The sequence below is a fragment of the Lacerta agilis genome, chromosome 9 (genome assembly GCF_009819535.1).
Source record: "Lacerta agilis isolate rLacAgi1 chromosome 9, rLacAgi1.pri, whole genome shotgun sequence".
In the NCBI taxonomy this organism is placed as follows: domain Eukaryota; kingdom Metazoa; phylum Chordata; class Lepidosauria; order Squamata; family Lacertidae; genus Lacerta; species Lacerta agilis.
Window position 1 is genome coordinate 71,920,486 of NC_046320.1, and position 22,624 is coordinate 71,943,109.

The following is a 22,624-nucleotide window of genomic DNA, read 5'->3' on the forward strand; positions in this document are numbered from 1 at the left end:
TGGTCCAAGGCCTGGAAACAATGCCTTATGAGGAACGGCTTAGGGAGCTGGGTATGTTTAGCCTGGAGAAGAGAAGGTTAAGGGGTGATATGATAGCCATGTTCAAATATATAAAAGGACGTCATATAGAGGAGGGTGAAAGGTTTTTTTCTGCTGCTCCAGAGAAGCGGACATGGGGCAATGGATTCAAACTACAAGAAAGAAGATTCCACCTAAACATTAGGAAGAACTTCCTGACAGTAAGAGCTGTTCGACAGTGGAATTTGCTGCCAAGGAGTGTGGTGGAGTCTCCTTCTTTGGAGGTCTTTAAGCGGAGGCTTGACAGCCATCTGTCAGGAATGCTTTGATGGTGTTTCCTGCTTGGCAGGGGGTTGGACTGGATGGCCATTGGGGTCTCTTCAAACTCTATGACTCTATGATTCTAGCAAACAACCTCTCGACTCTCTTGGTTTCATGGAGCACAAAGAACAAAGCTTGTGTGGAATAGTATATTTCTGTTCCTTCTTTCTAAGCAGACTTCTCCTGAAGTTGAAACCCATTCTGTCTTCAGTCACATGTTGGCCCAGGTTTTGCCATCTTAAATTTCTACGCTCTCCTTACAAACCCAGTTCCGTAGTTCGTGGCAATGGGTATCGCGCCAATTATTTCCAGCCAGCGACGGCACTATGGATGTGCAGTCCTTCTCCAGTCTTCTCTTGCTTTCTGTGTGGAAAGTGTTTTCCTCGTGCCAATACCTGGGACCAGAGAGGAAAGGCTTCCATTAAATCCAAGACATACAGAGAGGCTGGGTCTACCGAGGCAACAGAATGAGGAGGAAATGAGAGGTGGGTGGCAAGACCTGTTGAGGCAAATTGGGCTGTGACACTTTTGGATACTATGTGGGGAGGAGCAGGGCCGGTGCTAGGGTTTTTTGTGCCCTAGGCGAGATCACCTCCTGGCGCCCCCCCCCCCGCCAATGCCGCTGGCGGAGGGGGCGGAGCAGCCCGATTTCAGGCTGCTCCTCCCTCCCCCACCACTCTGCCACTTGCGGAGCGGCGGCGGGGCAGGCTGGCCAGCGCCCCCTCCATTTTGGCGCCCTTGGCAATTGCCTAGTTCGCCTTAATGGATGCGCCGGCCCTGGGGAGGAGAGCCACATTTTTAAATGTTCAAATTCCTGCATGTTCTTATTGTAACAGGATTAGACAGCAGGGGCAGAGGAAGTCTCTTCACCACCAGGGGCAGCGGCACGGAGGCACCCTCCCTGGGGGCGGGGCTGTCACGACGCACGTCGGATGCACTGCGCATGCCCGGAATTTCCAGGCATGCATAGTGCATCCAGGCTGGTGCTGCTGCTCCTGCGGCTAGCCGGTGAGCGAGCGGCGGATTGTGGGGCTGCCCCAGCCGTGCTGCTTTACGGGGGGTGCTGGGCGGCGGGGGAGTGGCGGGAGGGGCCAACGAGTGTCACCCCCCTCCCCTGGAACCCGGGGCGTCCCGCCCCGCCCCATCGCCCCTCCCTTGCTACGCCACTGTTAGACAGGTTCACCAAGGACAGGGCCACCAATGGCTGCTAGCCACGACAACTGTAGGAAACAGCAATGCTTCCTTGTACCAGTTGCTGGAAACTACAGGAGGGGAGAGGGCTCTCACACTCGGATCCTGCTTGCAGGCTTCTCACAAAGGGCATCTGTCTGGCCACTGTGAGAACAGGATGCTGGACTAGAAGGGCCAAAATGTAACACGACAGGGGGAGAAAGGAATGCATGTTAACTTCAGCAGTCCTTGGGCAGAACATCTTGGCAACTTGTGCCCCATACATGGGGATCTGCTGCCCCTGGGAATCCTGACACCTGAGGTAGCTGCCTCACCTGGCGTCATGGGTAGGCCAGCCCTGGCCCTATGGCTGAGCTCCTTCTCTGTGGCCCTTGATCACACCCAACAGAATATTAAAAACACAATGAAACATCAAACATTAAAAACTTCCCTGTACAGGGCTGCTTTCAGGTGTCTTCTAGTTGTTTATTTCCTTGACATCTGATGGAAGGGTGTTCCACAGGGAGGGTGCCACTACCGAGAAGGCCCTCTTTCTGGTTCCCTGTAGCTTCACTTCTCACAGGGAGGGAACTGCCAGAAGTCCCCCGGAGCTGGACCTCAGTGTCCAGGCTGAATGATGGGGCTGGAGATGCTCCTTCAGGTATACTGGGCCAAGGCTATTTAGGGCTTTAAATGTCAGCACCAATACTTTGAATTGTGCTTGGAAACATACTGGGAGCCAATGTCGGTCTTTCAGGACCGGTGTGATATGGTCTCAGCAGCCACTCCTAGTCACCAGTCTAGCTGCTGCATTCTGGATTACAGTAGTTGCAGTTTCTGGGTCTCCTTCACCACATAGAGCGCATTGCAGTAGTCCAAGCGAGAGATAACCAGAGCATGCACCACTGGAGAGACAGTCTGTGGGCAAGGAGGGTCTCATCCTGCGTACCAGAGGGAGCTGGGAGACAGCTGCCCTGGACACAGAATTGTCCTGCACCTCAATGGACAGCTGTGAGTCCAAAATGAGCCCCAGGCTGCACACCCGATCCTTCCGGGGCACAGTTACCCCATTCAGGACCAGGGAGTCTGTTATGTACTGAGTTGAATAGGATCCCAAATGCAGCAGCCTGATGGGTCCTAGAACAATAGGATTCAGAATGCAGCAGTCTGATTAGTCCTAGAACAATTGTTGTTGTGTTGTTGTTGTTCAGTCGTTCAGTCGTGTCCGACTCTTCGTGACCCCATTGACCAGAGCACGCCAGGCACGCCTATCCTTCACTGCCTCTCGCAGTTTGGCCAAACTCATGTTAGTAGCTTCGAGAACACTGTCCAACCATCTCATCCTCTGTCGTCCCCTTCTCCTTGTGCCCTCCATCTTTCCAACATCAGGGTCTTTTCTAGGGAGTCTTCTCTTCTCATGAGGTGGCCAAAGTACTGGAGCCTCAACTTCAGGATCTGTCCTTCTAGTGAGCACTCAGGGCTGATTTCTTTGAGAATGGAAAAGGTTTGATCTTCTTGCAGTCCATGGGACTCTCAAGAGTCTCCTCCAGCACCATAATTCAAAAGCATCAATTCTTCGGTGATCAACCTTCTTTATGGTCCAGCTCTCACTTCCGTACATCACTACTGGGAAAACCATAGCTTTAACTATACGGACCTTTGTCGGCAAGGTGATGTCTCTGCTTTTTAAGATGCTGTCTAGGTTTGTCATTGCTTTTCTCCCAAGAAGCAAGCGTCTTCTAATTTCGTGACTGCTGTCACCATCTGCAGTGATCATGGAACCCAAGAAAGTGAAATCTCTCACTGCCTCCATTTCTTCCCCTTCTATTTGCCAGGAGGTGATGGGACCAGTGGCCATGATCTTTGTTTTTTTGATGTTGAGCTTCAGACCATATTTTGCGCTCTCCTCTTTCACCCTCATTAAAAGGTTCTTTAATTCCTCCTCACTTTCTGCCATCAAGATAGTATCATCAGCATATCTGAGGTTGTTGATATTTTTTCCGGCAATCTTAATTCCGGTTTGGGATTCATCCAGTCCAGCCTTTCGCATGATGAATTCTGCATATAAGTTAAATAAGCAGGGAGACAATATACAGCCTTGTCGTACTCCTTTCCCAATTTTGAACCAATCAGTTGTTCCATATCCAGTTCTAACTGTAGCTTCTTGTCCCACATAGAGATTTCTCAGGAGTCAAATGAGGTGATCAGGCACTCCCATTTCTTTAAGAACTTTCCATAGTTTGCTGTGCTCGACACAGTCAAATGCTCTTGCATAGTCAATGAAGCAGAAGTAGATGTTTTTCTGGAACTCTCTAGCTTTCTCCATAATCCAGCGCATGTTTGCAATTTGGTCTCTGGTTCCTCTGCCCCTTCGAAATCCAGCTTGCACTTCTGGGAGTTCTCGGTCCACATACTGCTTAAGCCTGCCTTGTAGAATTTTAAGCATAACCTTGCTAGCGTGTGAAATGAGTGCAATTGTGCGGTAGTTGGAGCATTCTTTGGCACTGCCCTTCTTTGGGATTGGGATGTAGACTGATCTTCTCCAATCCTCTGGCCACTGCTGAGTTTTCCAAACTTGCTGGCATATTGAGTGTAGCACCTTAACAGCATCATCTTTTAAAATTTTAAATAGTTCAGCTGGAATATCATCACTTCCACTGGCCTTGTTGTTAGCGAGGCTTTCTAAGGCCCATTTGACTTCACTCTCCAGGATGTCTGGCTCAAGGTCAGCAACCACATTACCTGGGGTGTAGGAGACCTCCATATCTTTCTGGTATAACTCTGTGTATTCTTGCCACCTCTTCTTGATGTCTTCTGCTTCTGTTAGGTCCTTTCCACTTTTGTCCTTAATTGTGGTAATCTTTGTACGAAATGTCCCTTTCATATCTCCAATTTTCTTGAACAGATCTCTGGTTTTTCCCATTCTGTTATTTTCCTCTATTTCTTTGCTTTGCCCTAGAACAATAGGATCCAGAATGCAGCAGTCTGATTGGTCCGCAGGAGCCACCCAATCCTACTCCAGATGGAAGTGAATCCGCACTCTGATTGGCATACAGGAGTATCCTGGAATTAGCCAATCACGTGGGGCCCATTGTGTAAATAGTGTATATAAAGCAGACGTTTTGGGGGAACTGCATTCCTCGCTACAATGAGCTGAATAAAGAGCATGAAATTCACACTTGACTCCGAGTATATTTCGGAGTCCACCACCACCACCCCACCCCTGTCCCCCCAAAACAGTACTTCTGTCTTGTCAGGATTCAACCTCAATGTGTTAGCCGCCATCACTCTGCGCGTCCCAGAAGGCACACTGGTGGTCTCTGCCGGTAGCTGGCGGTGGGGGTGGGGTGGGGTGGGGTGGGGTGGTTGAGTCAGTCTGGCTGGCCTGGCTAGTTTCGGGGTGCATGACATGTGTGACCTGTCCTGTATACCTGAAGGAGCGTCTCCACCCCCATCGTTCAGCCCGGACACTGAGGTCCAGCACCGAGGGCCTTCTCGGTAGTGGCGCCCGCCCTGTGGAACTCCCTCCCTTCAGATGTCAAAGAGATAGACAACTACCAGACATTTAGAGGACATCTGAAGGCAGCCCTGTTTAGGGAAGCTTTTAATGTGTGATATTTTAATGTATTTTATTTTTGTTGGAAGACGCCCAGAGTGGCTGGGGAAATCCAGCCAGATGTGCGGGGTACAAATAATAATAATAATAATCATCATCATCATCATCATCATGCATGTGCAAGGCACCGCAGATTATGCTGTAAAAGTTACTTAAATTCCTTACATGCCCAAAGACAGTTCCCTAACACCTCTTGAAATAACCCCCCCCCCTTTTTTTAGACTTACTGTTTTGTTACTCTGGAGCCATCTGTCCATTCCCATTTGCCTTCCTCCTTTTCATCTGTAAAACCAATCCAGGCGGGGCCTCTGAGCTGAGAAGTGATGTAATTCTGCAGAAAGAAGGAATGACCTCAGCTGACAAAATGCCCAAATTCAGCTACCTAAGCCTGAGCAATGGGGCAGTAAGGAATTGCACATTGAATGCTGTGACTTGTTGCGAGGTGGTTTGCAACATGTACTTGTAGGGAGATAATGGGATGCGGAGGGGTCAAATTCCTTGGTGATTTGGGGGTGGAGAGCAGAGGCACAAAAGAGAATACAGTACTTGTGTCTGGTGCCTATATCGCCCCGTGGCACCACTGGGCAGTCTTCAATTGTGCCCAAGAATTTGGTGGTGATGTTTACAATTTGTTTATTTGTTTGTTTGTTTATTTATTCATTCATTCATTCATTCATTCCATCACCAGGATGCATATTTCCTGCGGTAGGTTCACCTGAAATCTGGTACTCCCTACAAGTGGTTTTCTACAAATGCTTCAGCATACAGTAAGTACAGATGCAAAAAGTGACAACTTTTCAAAGAGGCTTAGGCACACCTCCTGCTATTATTAAGAATTCACTGTGTAGTTAACTTATAGTACGATAATCTATCGAGCTACTCAAAAGTAAATGTCTGTGTTTAATGGGGGTTTCCGCCCAGGTAAGTGGTTGCAGGACTGCAGCCTTGGCTTCCTTGTGTGGAAAGAGTGGAAAGGCTTCAGAACTTAAATATGGGCAGCCCACTGTGTTTAGCGCTATTTTATAAAAGAGGAGTATTAAATCAAATAATTTGAGCACAATTAAATTATGATTATTATTATTTTTTAATGCATTTAAAAATCCTGTTAATTATCTCAGTGCTTTTGTTGTTGGGGAAGAACATTGGAAGATGACATTTGGCAGGACTGTGAGTGTGGGGGGGGGGGAATAATGTTTGGAAGAATTATAAAAATGGCATGGAACCTCTCCGGAGTTAATTCTTTCACTTGCCCCCTCAATGAGGCGAAGTGGGACTGGACTTTGAAGACTTGCCGGGGCTCTGTTGGGGCACCAGATCATTTTTCTACGAATAATTATAATTAATTGCTTCGACTGGACGTGGAGGGGAGAACTTGGAGGCCTGCCAGGCAGGGCTTAGGCAGAACATTGGGTGACTCCCTGTTTGAAATCGAAAGTGGAATTTTGCAGCCGCATCCGAAGAACAAAGAGAGAGACCTGTCCAGAGTAACTCCGAGTCAACAAAGGAGATCAGGAATTAATTAATATGGACATAATATTTGATAAAGGAACAACTGATGAAAATAAAAACCTCACACAGGAAGGAGAAAAGAGAACTTGATTTGCAAATTGACAAACTACTATATGTGCTAATACGAATTGAAGTTCATCATTGTAGCTGTGGTATAAGGGATTTTATCAGGAATGGATTGCATTTGGTTTGAGCAATAGTCTGGAGGCAGAATTAAAGGGAATTAGACCCTGAAGTACAGCACATGGGAAGCCATACAAAATTTATAACTGGCTATGTAATTGATTTGTATCTGAATTGGTATTGCTATTTGGTATCAATATAATTTGATGCGTATTGGATTTTTGTAATTGAAAATTAATAGAAATTATTTAAAACCAAAACAGAAAAACGAAGAAATCATAACATATTTGCAGGTGAGGGCAAGAACAACCAAGGTTGACAGGAGGATTGGGCACCAGAGAGAATGACCACTTTAAAAGTATATATATAACCTGTTCTTCATCACTTAAGACGGAGGCCAAGTGGGAATCTCTAGACACACAGAAGTTCTCCGCATCATACCAAGTCTTTCTTCCTTTTGAAACATAGTAGAGATTCCTCCCAAAAGTATTCCAAGTGCCAGAAGATCTGGCTTTAGTATTTTTCTTGTAGAGATTTTCTATGAGCGAGAGAGAGAAAAGCTGCTGTTGCATGGAGCATGGACTGCGAGCAGTTGCGTTCAAAACCCTGTCCATCCCATGTGTGATGTGGGGCATGTCATTCGCTCTTGCAGCCTAGCCTACCTAGAGGAAGAAGGGGCAGGGACCTCCGAGCTTCCTCGTGATACATAATCACAGGACTGGGAATGCCACACAAGACCTGGAGACTGGGGTAGGCCCATCCATGAAACGATGGTGGGGTTGGGCCAGAGCACAAGAATTCTGGGCAACGGTATTCAGAGAAATTGATAAGACCTTAAAATGCCGCATTGTCCCAACTTCTCCATTAGCACTTTCAGCTATGCTTGACGAGGGTAACAAAAAATTTGCGTAATAAAGACTTGTTGGCGCACCTACTTATAGCAGCTAGAACAGGGGTCCCCAAACTAAGGCCTGAGGGCCGGATGCGGCCCAATCGGCTTCTAAATCCGGCCCGCAGACGGTCCAGGAATCAGCATGTTTTTACATGAGTAGAATGTGTGCTTTCTGCCTGGTGTTTTTACACAAGTAGAATGTGTGCTTTTATTTAAAATGCATTTCTGGGTTATTTGTGGGGCATAGGAATTCGTTCATTTTTTTTCCAAAATATAGTCCGGCCCCCCCACAAGGTCTGAGGGACAGTGGACCGGCCCCCTGCTGAAAAAGTTTGCTGAACCCTGAGCTAGAATGACCATCACTCCTTTTGGGGGGCCAGTCTTACTATTTGGTCCACAGTTACCCCATTCAGAACCAGGGAGTCCCCCACATCTGCCCGCCCTCTGCCCCCTGAAACAGTACTTCTGTCTTGTCAGGATTCCACCTCAATCTGTTAACTGCCATCCATCCTGCAACTGTGGGAATGCTTAGGAATGTGGATGAGGATATATTGATTAAGATATCCTATCGCAGCTTGTGTTAACAAGCTTCAAACTTTGCAGAGTTGCATTCCCTTTTTAAAGCAAAGCAGAAAACAGTTGCATAGGCTTGCTAAAGCCTCAGAATAACATGTATATTCCTGGTATATTCCCCTTCTTCCCTCTTAAAAGTAAAGACACAACGCAGTGCTCTTTAAAAGTATAAAAAAGAGTTTACTCACAGTTTTCATCCTGAGTTACAGCACAGTCTCAGAAGGCAGGCTAGCTTAGATAAATGTATTTACATGTGTGAAGCTACTGTGGTGCCTCGCAAGACGAAATTAATTCGTTCCGCGAGTGTTGTCGTATAGCGGAAATTTCGTCTTGCGGTCGGAGGAAGCGCGGTTTTACGGGGGGGATCACAAAACGTTTTCGTTTTGCGAGTCACAGCCATAGGGAAATTCGTCTTGCGAGTCACCCTTTTGTTAGCAAATGCCTTTCGTGTAGCGAATGCCTTTTGTCTAGCGAGGTACCACTGTATCTCCATAAAGGAGCAGGCTTCACCTGGCCTCTCTTGGCTGGATGCCAAGAGAGCATCCTTGTTCCTTGAAGAGACGAATCCAAAAGAGAGAGAGAGAGATGGCGTCTGGTCTCAAGAGTTTTGTATACAGGTGAGACCACACCCACCTCTAGTTACACAGGAAGCTATCTCAGTCCAGGTAAGCAAGAAGCTTTGACTGGAGGACTGAGATACCCTTCATGTCCACTGTAGCAATGGTATGTTTGGACTGCTCTGTGTTTACATCCCACACCAACTGCCTCCAGACACTCACACAGGAATGCTGGTCAGGGGTGCCGCGGGCAACACTGGCCTCTGTCCCTCTTTCCGTTCTTTCTTGCTTTCTTTCTTTCTTTCTTTCTTTCTTTCTTTCTTTCTTTCTTTCTTTCTTTCTTTCCCACGCCCTCCCTCCCTCCCTCCCTCCCTCCCTCCCTCCTCTGATGCCCTCTTGTGTTTCTGCCTCCTAAAGGCTTGCACAGCTGATTGTTGCAGCAGTCCTGGCAACAAGCTCCCCAGGCGAATGTGTGCCTCTGGGGCTGGCCAGGGGGTGCTGGTCGCCAGGAGCCAAGACGGCCTCAGAGTAGTAGTATTAATAATAATAATAATAATAATAATAATAATAATAATAATAATAATATTTTTTAAAAAACATTTTTTTTATTTATACCCCGCCCTTCCCCGCCAAAACGGGCTCAGGGCAGCTAACACCAATAAAATCACAACAAAAACATAAAACAATTCATTAAAATACAGAATAAAATACAATTTAAAATTTAATTTAGACTGCAGCCTCATTTTTAAGTAGCCCACCAATCACACCAAAAGAATGAAACATCAGGGTTAAACTGAAACCAACCCAAAGGCCAGGTGGAACAGCTCCGTCTTGCAGGCCCTGCGGAATGATGCCAAATCCCGCAGGGCCCTGTTCTCTTGCGACAGACCGTTCCACCAAGTCGGGGCCAGTACTGAGAAGGCCCTGGCCCTAGCTGAAGCCAACCGAGCATCCTTGTGGCTCGGGACCTCCAAAAAGTTATTATTTGAGGACCTTAAGGTCCTACCCGGGACATACCAGGAGAGGTGGTCCCTTAGGCAAGTGGCCGATGGACCCCAGCCAGCCAGTCGGACAAGTGGGAGGCTGAGCACACACACAGGCAGGCAGGCGCTGTGCTGGCCTTTCTTGTGCTTGCTGTGTGCAGTGCCTGCCTGGGAGCTGAGGGTCTGGTGCTGAAGGACAGCTGCTTGCCTCCCCAAGGCGAGTAAAGTGATGGCCTCACATCCACCATTGACCAGTCTCCGTCAGGCCACCGAGGCTGGGGTCGTCCTCTCCCCAGGCCCCTGAAGGAGAGGCACCTCTCTTTGCTTGGAGGGCTGAGAGACGAGGGGCCCGGAGGACGCCCAAGGAGTGGGGAGAGGAGAGGAGGCTCAGGGAACACTCCACAAGGAAAGGCGTTCGAAAAGGGGCGAGGGGCTTCCGGCTCTGCGGGCAAGGGGCGACATAACTGGCCTCCTGTGCCCCACAGGGGTGCCGCAGAAAGAATGCAGCTGGCCAAGGGAGCCGTGGACTCGGAAAGGTTGGAAACCTCTGCTCTAGGGCCCTAGTCAGCAATCCGTTTCGCCACTTCAGCAACGAGGTGAGATGCGGCAACGGGCAGGGCCATAGCTAGGGGCTGGTGAGGTGGGGCCCCGCCTGGGGCGCAGGCGATTGGGGGCGCAAAATCAGCTACAAAAAAATAATAATATGTCCATAAATATAAATATATTTTCTGACAGACGGTCAAATAAAGAATGATGATGATGATGATGATGAAATATAAATATAGATTATTGCCTCATAAAAAAGGGTTTTAAACAGAGGGTGAATTGAATGGGTGGAGGGGAGGGGGGTTGGAGAAGAGGCAGAAAGAAGAGCTAATTTGTCCGTGGCTAGGGGGCGCAATCTGGGTGGTTCTGCCAGGGGCGCAAGATCACCTAGCTACGGTTCTGTCGGTGGGCCTAACGGGTGAGGGAACTTTTTTGGTTCCACGAACCAGATCCTTTATCAGGATTCAGCCTAGGACTGGTTCTTGATTGGAGAAATCATATGCATCGGGCATACAGAGGTGGTCTGAGGTTAGCGTTCCCGGTGAGGTCCCACTGGGTGTCACGCTGCAGGGGGCACCTCAGCAATACTGTAGAACGGAATGGGAGAGGTGGGGGGGGCAAAATTTTAGCATCGCACAGCTGCTAATGCTGCACCACTTGGGCTTTTTCCGCTGACCTGTGGCTCCACAAGCAGTTGCTTCAATGGAGGGGGGGGTTGATTTAAAGGCAAACCCGCCTGATTTTCACTCTCCGAAACGACCTGAAACACAACCATTCCTCAAAAGTTCCTCTGGGTTTTGTAATGCAGTTCGCCAACCAAGGAACTTTGGGGAAAGGCACAGACTAGGGTGAAGGGAACGTTGAAATGGCTGTTTGTGATGACAACAACGTGGGGGACACCGCAACCTCTTAAGAGGAAATTACTTTGCAAAAAATAAAAATAAAAATTGCATCTTAAGGAAAATTGCAAGCAAAACTGGGCATATTGAGGAGAAACGTGCGCTGCAGTGCTGGTACATTTTCATGACAACCTGTTTTAAATGAATGCAAACTGCTATGGAAATGTGGGAAACTGAGAAGCTGAAGAATGAAATAATAATAATAATAATAATAATAATAATAATTTATTATTTGTACCCCGCCCATCTGGCTGGGTTCCCCCAGCCACTCTGGGCGGCCTCCAACAGATATTAAAATACATTAAAATATCACAGGTTAAAAACTTCCCTAAACAGGGCTGCCTTCAGGTATTTTCTGAATGTCAGATAGTTATTTATCTCTTTGACCTCTGGTGGGAGGGCGTTCCACAGGGCAGGTGCCACTACCGAGAAGGCCCTCTTTGAAACCAAAATTGACAGAGCAGGGCCTGGATAAAATCCAAGAGAAAGCTGCTCAATGGCTGAGATAGAAGAAGAAGAAGAAGAAGAAGAAGAAGAAGAAGAAGAAGAAGAAGAAGAAGAAGAGGAGGAGGAGGAGTTTGGATTTGATATCCCGCTTTATCACTACCCGAAGGAGTCTCAAAGCGGCTAACAATCTCCTTTCCCTTCCTCCCGAACAACAAACACTCTGTGAGGTGAGTGGGGCTGAGAGACTTCAGAGAAGTGTGACTAGCCCAAGGTGCATGTGGAGGAGCGGGGAAGCGAACCCGGTTCACCAGATTACGAGTCTACCGCTCTTAGCCACTACACCACACTGGTTCTACCGTGTGGTGTAGAGCCCCAGTTCCTTCCATTAGCTCTGCGCCAGCATTTAATGTTCATTCAACGTGGCCTTTAATCTTTGTGGCAGCTAAGGCCCCCCCCCCTTTTTTTGCAATTCCAGCATGCCACCCTTTCAGTTTCTGGCACACCGCTATATCCATTTGCCCCATTGCATTCTCAAAGTGTGCCCCGTATTTAGACATGCAGATACCGGTACTTACGGTAGTCTTTCTTCTGATTTGCATATTCATGTTGGTTGCTTTTCAATGTGTCCACCAATGTCGAAGCAAAATCCGATACCTTTATGGCTGAAAATATTCCCAAAATCAGAATGAGAGTTTCTTCAACACCAGCCCAACCCAGACCCAGACAGACACATTTTCTTCTTCATTTGAACATGTTATAGGGTTGCCGTATTTAAAAAAGCAGGACACCCCAAAACTGTTGACCTTTTTTTGACAAAAACGCCAAAAAACCCACAATTTTTTAAGATCCAAAGTGCCGCCTTTCAGAAATCCCCCCCCCCCCCGACTGAAACCCCAGTAATGAGGACAAGGCAGGGATGCCCCCCTCTCCACTGTTGTTAATCCTAACATTAGAAGTGTTAACTAGAGAAATACGGGGAAATGATGAAATAACAGGAATTAAGGTTGGGTTGAGAGAGTACAAAGTCAACATTGTGTTGACGTTGGGAAATCCGATGGAAAGTGTCCCAAGGACAATAGAAGCTATAACAAAATTTGGCAACAGCAGGATTCTATATAAATAAGGTGGGGGGGGTTGATAGTTAAAAATCTAGACTCAATGGCAAAAGAAAGACTCGAGAATATTACGAGAATTAATAGCACTTTCTATCATTTATGGTGGGATTGCAAGGTAATAACTAGATTCTGGAATGAGATTTATGAAGAGTTTTAAAAAAAAATTATTCAAAATTACATTTACCAAAAAACAAACAAACCCAGAATCCTTTTTATTAGGAATAATTACAGATGAGATCCCAAAAAATAATATGTTTTTCTGTACGCCACACTATCAGCCAGATTATTAATAGTGAAAAACTGGAAAGGAGAAGCAAAATGTATGAATTGGTAGAATTGGCAAAATTAAGTGCTTGTGTTAGAGGCCGCTCAAATCAAGTAGTAATAACGAAGTGGCAAGGAGTGAAAGATTACATGAAATTACAGTGCTCTGGATTTGATATTTTGATATTTGATAGATGTGTAATGAAACAGGTGGGGGTAAACAGGATGAAATTGTAAAATAAAATGACAATTATATTAATAAGTAACACAGCGAAAGCGATGAAAGTAAAATAGAGATTTAATGAGATCACACAGGGGTGAGGGGGAGTGGGGAGTAGGGGGAAAGGGGGAACAAGATGGGGAAATGTATTTTGATGGTTTAATGCTTGTATGGTTTTTATCTTTTCTTGTATGGATATGAAATAAATAAAATTTGTTTTAATTTTTTTTTTTTAAAGTGAGAATTAAAATGGTGGGGTTAAATATTTGGGGAAATGGATATCAGCAAAGAACTTAAACCTTTTCCAGGATAACTATGTTAAAATTAAATTAAATAAAAAATCTCCTTCCAGTAGCACCTTAGAGACCAACTCAGTTTGTTCTTGGTATGAGCTTTCGTGTGCATGCACACTTCTTCACATACATGCACACGAAAGCTCATACCAAGAACAAACTTAGTTGGTCTCCAAGGTGCTACTGGAAGGAATTTTTTATTTTGTTTTGTTTTGACTATGGCAAACCAACACGGCTACCTACCTGTAACTGGAACTATGTTAAAATTGTGGGGTGTAATCCAGTGGTTTACATCTGCTTCTTGGGAGAAAAGCAATGAGAAACCTAGACAGCATCTTAAAAAGCAAAGACATCACCTTGCCGACAAAGGTCCGTATAGTTAAAGCTATGGTTTACCAAGTAGTGATGTATGGAAGTGAGAGCTGGACCATAAAGAAGACTGATCGCCGAAGAATTGATGCTTTTGAATTATGGTGCTGGAGGAGACTCTTGAGAGTCCCATGGACTGCAAGAAGATCAAACCTATCCATTCTGCAGGAAATCAGCCCTGAGTGCTCACTGGAAGGACAGATCCTGAAGCTGAGGCTCCAGTACTTTGGCCACCTCATGAGAAGGGAAGACTCCCTGGAAAAGACCCTGATGTTGGGAAAGATGGAGGGCACAAGGAGAAGGGGACGACAGAGGAAGAGATGGTTGGACAGTGTTCTCGAAGCTACTAACATGAGTTTGGCCAAACTGCGGGAGGCAGTGAAGGATAGGCGTGCCTGGCGTGCTCTGGTCCATGGGGTCACGAAGAGTCGGACACGACTGAACGACTGAACAACAACAACAAATCCAGTGGTACAGTCAAATGCAACATTCCTTATTTCCCTAGAGTGGGCACAAGCAGGGGGACATCTGCAGTCGGTGTAACTTTCTCTTCCACTAGTCTGGAGCTTCCTCTCCCTGCATGTGACCTGGGAGATGGGCATGGCTCTGGCTGACTCCATAAAAGAGCCAAGTCACACAGCCATTTTCTCAGTCCAGTTCCGTCTATTCTTGCTTCACTTGCTCTCTTGTTCTAACTTTTGCTGCCATGCAGCTCTCCTGCAGCCCTTTTGTTATCTTAATAATAATAATAATAATTTATCATTTATGCCCCGCCCATCTGGCTGGGTTTCCCCAGCCACTCTAGGAGGCTTCCAACAGAACATTAAAATGCAATAACCTATGAAACCTAGCCCCTTCATGGATCACTGCCGCTTCATGGATCACTGCCTTGTCGTGGCGAAGGGGCTTGAATTACTCAGGGAAGCTATGGACAGGTCAAGATGGACAGGTCGTAGTGGAGAGTTTGGACCAAACGTGATCCACCTGGAGTAGGAACTGGCAAGCCACTCCAGTATCCCTGCCAAGAAAACTCCATGGACAAAGACAACAGGCATATAAAAGATATGACGCTGGAAGATGAGCCTCTCAGGTCGGAAGGTGTCCAACATGCTACTGGGGAAGAGCGGAGGACAAGTACAAGTAGATCCAGAGCTGATGAAGCGGCTGGGTCAAAGCCGAAAGGACGCTCAGTTGCGGATATGCCTGGAAGCGAAAGGAAAGTCCAATGCTGTAAAGAAAAGTATTGCATAGGAACCTGGAATGTAAGAACCATGAACCTTGGAAAGCTGGATGTGGTCAAAAATGAGATGGCAAGAATAAACATTGACATCCTAGGCATCAGTGAACTAAAATGGACAGGAATGGGCGAATTCAGTTCAGATGACTATCATATCTACTACAGTGGGCAGGAATCCCGTAAAAGAAATGGAGTGGCCCTCATAGTCAACAAAAGAGTGGCGAAAGCTGTACTGGGATGCAATTTCAAAAATGATAGAATGATCTCGATACAAATCCAAGGCAGACCTTTCAACATCACAGTAATCCAAGTTTATGCACCAACTACCAGTGCTGAAGAAACTGAAATTGATCAATTCTATGAAGACTTACAACACCTTATAGAAATGACACCAAAGAAGGATGTCCTTCTCATTATAGGGGATTGGAATGCTAAAGTAGGGAGTCAAGAGATAAAAGGAACAACTGGCAAGTTTGGCCTTGGAGTTCAAAATGAAGCAGGGCAAAGGCTAATAGAGTTCTGTCAAGAGAACAAGCTGGTCATTACAAACACTCTTTTCCAACAACACAAGAGACGACTCTACACATGGACATCACCAGATGGGCAACATCGGAATCAGATTGATTATATTCTCTGCAGCCAAAGATGGAGAAGCTCTATACACTCAGCAAAAACAAGACCTGGAGCTGACTGTGGCTCAGATCATCAGCTTCTTATAGCAAAATTCCAGCTTAAACTGAAGAAAGTAGGAAAAACCACTGGGCCAGTAAGATACAATTAAATCAAATTCCTTATGAATACACAGTTGAAGTGAAGAACAGGTTTAAGGATTTAGATTTGGTGGATAGAGTGCCTGAGGAACTGTGGATGGAGGCTCGTAACATCATACAGGAGACAGCAACGAAAACCATCCCAATGAAAAAGAAATGCAAGAAAGCAAAGTGGCTGTCCAATGAGGCCTTACAAATAGCGGGGGAGAGAAGGCAAGCAAAATGCGAGGGAGATCGTGAAAGATACAGGAAATTGAATGCAGATTTCCAAAGAATAGCAAGGAGAGACAAGAGGGCATTTCTAAACGAGCAATGCAAAGAAATAGAGGAAAATAACAGAATGGGAAAAACCAGAGATTTGTTCAAGAAAATTGGAGATGTGAAAGGAACATTTCGCACAAAGATTACCATAATTAAGGACAAAAGTGGAAAGGACCTAACAGAAGCAGAAGACATCAAGAAGAGGTGGCAAGAATACACAGAGGAATTATACCAGAAAGATATGGAGGTCTCATACACCCCAGGTAGTATGGTTGCTGACCTTGAGCCAGACATCCTGGAGAGTGAAGTCAAATGGGCCTTAGAAAGCCTTGCTAACAACAAGGCCAGTGAAAGTGATGATATTCCAGCTGAACTATTTGAAATTTTAAAAGATGATGCTGTTAAGGTGCTACACTCAATATGCCAACAAGTTTGGAAAACTCAGCAGTGGCCAGAGGATTGGAGAAGATCAGTCTACATCCCAATCCCAAAGAAGGGCAGTGCCAAAGAATGCTCTAACTACCGCACAATTGCACTCATTTCACACGCTAGCAAGGTTATGCTTAAAATTCTACAAGGCAGGCTTAAGCAGTATGTGGACCGAGAACTCCCAGAAGTGCAAGCTGGATTTCGAAGGGGCAGAGGAACCAGAGACCAAATTGCAAACATGCGCTGGATTATGGAGAAAGCTAGAGAGTTCCAGAAAAACATCTACTTCTGCTTCATTGACTACGCAAAAGCATTTGACTGTGTCGACCACAACAAACTATGGCAAGTTCTTAAAGAAATGGGAGTGCCGGATCACCTCATTTGTCTCCTGAGAAATCTCTATGTGGGACAAGAAGCTACAGTTAGAACTGGATATGGAACAACTGATTGGTTCAAAATTGGGAAAGGAGTACGACAAGGCTGTATATTGTCTCCCTGCTTGTTTAACTTATATGCAGAATTCATCATGCGAAAGGCTGGACTGGATGAATCCCAAACCGGAATTAAGATTGCCGGAAAAAATATCAACAACCTCAGATATGCTGATGATACTACCTTGATGGCAGAAAGTGAGGAGGAATTAAAGAACCTTTTAATGAGGGTGAAAGAGGAGAGCACAAAATATGGTCTGAAGCTCAACATCAAAAAAACTAAGATCATGGCCACTGGTCCCATCACCTCCTGGCAAATAGAAGGGGAAGAAATGGAGGCAGTGAGAGAATTCACTTTCTTGGGTTCCATGATCACTGCAGATGGTGACAGCAGTCACGAAATTAGAAGACACCTGCTTCTTGGGAGAAAAGCAATGACAAACCTAGGCAGCATCTTAAAAAGCAAAGACATCACCTTGCCGACAAAGGTCCGTATAGTTAAAGCTATGGTTTTCCCAGTAGTAATGTACGGAAGTGAGAGCTGGACCATCAAGAAGGCTGATCGCCGAAGAATTGATGCTTTTGAATTATGGTGCTGGAGGAGACTCTTGACAGTCCCATGGACTGCAAGAAGATCAAACCTATCCATTCTCAAAGAGGTTGCCCTCTTCTGGACACGTTCCAGCTTGTCAGTATCCTTCTTGAACTGGGGTGCCCAGAACTGGACACAGTCTTCCAGGTGAGGTCTGACCAGAGCAGAATACAGTGGTACTATTACTTCCCTTGATCTAGATGCTATACTCCTATTGATGCAGCCCAGAATTGCATTGGCTTTTTTCGCACCTGCTGCATCACACTGTTGACTCATGTCAAGTTTGTGGCAGACTCCTAGGTCCTTTTCACATGTACTGCTCTCAAGCCAGGTGTCACCCATCCCCTCGTTCTCTTAGAATGGCAACAGTGCCTATCTGAGAGGTGCCGGAACTCAGTTCCAGTGAGTTCCAGCTGGGGGGGAGCCCTGGGGACATCCTATCGTGATTTGATATTATGGTGGGTATTGCTATATACACAGAAACCAGAAACCTCCTATAAAGGCTAGCCCAAATTCCACATCTATATCTTCAGGAGATTTCCACCTTTTCTTTTCAGTCCTCAGAGCTATGGAAACTGTGCCGCGCCCCGCATTTCGAAACCGGAATCGGAAATAAATAGTTGTTCCTTTCCCACTTACCATCTCCGTAATTGAGCTTTGGGCGTCTGTATGAAGCGGCCATTGAGCCTCTAAGTTTGTTCAACGATGGTTCGAGGTGATGGGGTGGTTCCGCTAGCAATGCGTTATCTAAAGTTATTGAGATACGGACAGGAACTAAGATTTCCAGCTGCCTAACTTAAAGTGCTTGAAAGCTGCCCCCAAACAACTGCCCCCCATAGCCCCATAATAAACACATGAAACTGCCATATTCAGAGGTTGAGCTGGGTTCCAACCAAGCCTTAGACCAGTGTTTTTCAACCACTGTTCCGCGGCACACTAGTGTGCCGCGAGATGTTGCCTGGTGTGCCGTGGGAAAAATTAAAAAATTCAAGAGAATTACTTTATATGTAGTCAATATAGGCACAGAGTTAAATTTTTTAACATTTTCTAATGGTGGTGTGCCTCGTGATTTTTTTCATGAAACAAGTGTGCCTTTGCCCAAAAAAGGTTGAAAAACACTGCCTTAGACTGTCTTCTCAGCAGGTAGTAGTAGCTCTTTAGAGACTCCTGCAAGGCCCTCTACCAGCTACCCAGCCTGAGATCATAGAATCATAGAGTTGGAAGGGACCCCAAGGGTCATCTAGTCCAACCCCCTGCATTGCAGGAATCTCAGCTAAAGCATCCATGACAGATGTCCATCCAACCTCTGCTTAAAAACCTCCAAAAAAGGAGAGTCCAGGCGAACTTTCCTGGGGAGAGCATTCCACAGACGGGGAGCCACTGTAGAGGAGGCCCCGTTCTCGTGTTGCCACCCTCCAGACCTCTCAAGGAGGAGGCAAACGAATGAGGGCCTCAGAAGATGATCTCAGGATCCGGGTAGGTTCATATGCAAAGTGTCTGCAAAGTGATTGCTCCACAGCTGCTCGACTGCAGCTGGTCCATACAGTCATCATCCCTGATCCTGGAAGGAGTTTTGCTCACATGCACCCCATATTATTATTATTATTATTATTATTATTATTATTATTATTAATTGAATTTGTTAGTCGTTTCATAGTTTGCCCAGGGAACCCGAAGCAACCTACCACCAGACAAAACACCCCACACAGATGCAGTAAAACCAAGAGGAAAAACAAACACATTTAAAAAAAAAAAAAACCCACCAGGCTTTGAAAAGGCCACAGATGGTTAAAGGCGCAAGGCCTGGTTAAAGGGGAAAGCTTTGTGGCTGGAGCCTAAAGATATATAATGATTGTGCCATGCAAGCTATCATAAATGTGCTGCTGAAATACAGCTCTCCTCCCCCCCCCCCCAGACACCCAGGCTGCACAGCTAGGCATCGAGGGCATGTGGCTTGTAGGAGTTTGACATCAGTTTAGGGGGTTCAGGTGAACCCCTCAAAGTATGAGTGACTTCAGGGGGCCACCTGGGCGAGCCAGATCTCCTGTGCATGCAGGGCACCAAACTCTGGTGCCCACAAGAGCAAGCCCAGCGGTACTTGCATACAATTATTTCACCAATGAAAACAGGGACATCCTATCCCATAATAACAACAAGAAGAATATTATTTATACCCGCCCATCTGATTGGGTTGCCCCAGCCACTCTGGGCGGCTTCCGACAGATATAAAAACATGATAAAACATTAAACGTTTTTAAAAAAAGAACACTACCCTATACAGGGCTGCCTTCAGATGTCTTCTAAAGGTTGTACAGTTACTTATCTCCTTGGCTTGGGGGTCACATAATGGCACACCCTCCAACATTTCTCCAATGAAAATAGAGACGTCCTAAGGGACGCGGGTGGCGCTGTGGGTTAAACCACAGAGCCTAGGGCTTGCTGATCAGAAGGTCGGCGGTTCGAATCCCCACAACAGGGTGAGCTCCCGTTGCTCGGTCCCTGCTCCTGTCCACCTAGCAGTTCGAAAGCACGTCAAAGTGTAAGTAGATAAATAGGGACTGCTCCAGCGGGAAGGTAAACGGCGTTTCCGTGCGCTGCTCTGGTTCGCCAGAAGCGGCTTTGTTATGCTGGCCACATGACCTGGAAGCTGTACGCCAGCTCCCTCGGCCAGTAACGCGAGATGAGCGCCACAACCCCAGAGTCGGACACGACTGGACCTAATGGTCAGGGGTCCCTTTACCTTTACCTTTAAGGGAAAGTGGGACATTCCAGGATCAAATCAGAAACTGGGATGGCTTCTGTAAAACTATGGTCCCCGTGGTGGATATACACTCATGGTTTATAAAAATAGGAAGAGTTAAGGAATGCTTTTCATAACATAGATGGACACCTTACATGTTGCTTGTAACATTAGGTAAAAGTAAAGGGACCCCTGACCATTAGGTCCAGTTGTGTCCGACTCTGGGGTTGCGGCGCTCATCTCGCTCTATAGGCCAAGGGAGCCGGCGTTTGTCCACAGACAGCTTCCGGGTCATGTGGCCAGCATGACTAAGCCGCTTTCTGGCGAACCAGAGCAGCGCACGGAAACGCCGTTTACCTTCCCACCGGAGCGGTCCCTATTTATCTACTTGCACTTTGACGTGCTTTCGAACTGCTAGGTGGGCAGGAGCTGGGACCGAACAACGGGAGCTCACTCCGTTGCAGGGATTCGAACCGCTGACCTTCTGATCAGCAAGCCCTAGACTCTGTGGTTTAACCCACAGCGCCACCTGGGTCCCTGCTTGTAACGTTAACAAGGTGTTATTAAAATTTGATGCCAGAGGTTTCTGCAGAGCAACCAGGAACCAGGCAATAGGGAAACTGCATTGTTACACACACACAAAAAAAAAACCCAGGTAAGGGACGTTATTTAATGTACCAGTATGCCCTGTGACATTTTAGAACGATATATCTAATATCGTTCTAATAACGTTAAAAAGTTCAGCGTAGATCCAGCCCTGGAAAATAAGGGCGCTTGGAGTCTCTGTACATGCTAAGGGCCCCTTCAACAAGCCTGCCGCCGGGTGCGGGGTGCCAGCAGATGCACCTTGGCTGTGCCCAGCCCTCCTCCCCTGTTCCCTGTGCGAGGGGACCTTGGTCAACCCTCTGTCTTTCAGCAGGAGAAACCAAGCGACACAGTTTGTTCAGGCGCAGCTGGTGGAAGTTGTGTGTCAGCAGACAGAGTTGAACTTACAGAGATGGCCCATCACTGCAGCTAAGGTACCGAAGACCATTACTGTCCCGACAATGCACATCCATATCATCTTTAGACGTTGCGGTGTCATGCCGCTAGGTTCGGGTGGCGGCGGCGGCGGCGGCGGAGCTTTTGCAGCCCCTCCCTTTGGTGGTGGTGGTGGTTTCTTGGGAGCCATGGCTCCAAGGACAAGAAGAAAGAAATAACCATGAAGACAACAGATTGAGGGGCAAGTTCATCATCAGGCCCCCCCTGCCTTTTGCCTATTCAAGGATTCGGGTGCTGCGCTCAGGACCCAATAGGCAGGGGGACCCCCCTAGCATTTGGTGGTAGCTGAGCGACAGGCAGTTGCAACTGCGGTTCATGGCTGATGCTTCATTTAAAATACAGGCAAATCTATCGCGACGCAACGGAGACCACGGGGGTCTCAAAGGAGGCAAATCTGGGGGGGGGCGGCTCAGAATCATCTGGAGTAGGTGGGAAAGGAGGAGCAGTTGCCTAACAGGTTTTAATGGTTCTTTTAAGTTCTCAAATACAGTGGTACCCCGCTAGACGAATGCCTCGCTAGACGAATGCCTCGCTAGACGAACGGCATTCGTCTAGCGGAAGCTGCCCCGCAAGACGAAAAAGTCAATGGGGCTGCCTCGCAAGACGATTTTTATTTTTTTTAGCGCGAAAGCATCCGCACTGCATTGCCGCTTCGCTAGACGAAAAATTCGCTCTGCGAAGACACTCGTAGAACGAATTATTTTCGTCTAGCAGGGCACCACTGTAAAAACATTCACTGCGAAAAGGGAACCGTTTAAGCTCCAATAATGGGGAGATGAGGTTAAAAAATAAATAAATCAGGGATTGCCGTATTTCAAAAAGTGAACATCCGTACGCAAAGGTTGTTGAGCTTCTTTGGCAAAACTGACCCCCCACCCCCCAAAAAGAGAGAAGTTTCTGAGCTATTTTTTAAGGAAAATAGCTGAAAACAACACTAGCGACATGGCTTGCCATATGTTCGGTTTTTCACGGACATTTTTTGCAATTTTTTGCCCGGGCATTGCTTACGACTGCAGTATTCCAGCTATGTCCGGAAGATTCTGAACAGATGGCAACCCTAGGCTAAGTAGATCTTCCCAACATTGGATAATCTGCTGCAGTGCAGGCAACTACTGTACCGTCTGCCTCTGGGTCACCTTAGGATTCCCTTCCAGAGTATCTTTCAAGGATTTCCCTCGCTCTCCTTCAGAGTCCAATTCCCTTGAACC

General features: G+C 46.7%; 1 protein-coding gene across 1 annotated transcript; it reads right to left on the bottom strand.

Moving 5' to 3' along the window:
- Positions 1-535: 535 nt before the first annotated feature.
- LOC117052627 (CD209 antigen-like protein C) lies at positions 536-21,546 on the bottom strand. The gene is made up of 5 exons (XM_033159595.1): positions 21,412-21,546; positions 10,015-10,204; positions 7,129-7,295; positions 5,353-5,456; positions 536-734 (listed from the first exon to the last, which is right to left on the bottom strand). Exons 1-5 carry the CDS (start codon positions 21,544-21,546, stop codon positions 578-580), a joined length of 753 nt encoding a protein of 250 aa, XP_033015486.1. The 3' UTR covers positions 536-577.
- Positions 21,547-22,624: the final 1,078 nt, after the last annotated feature.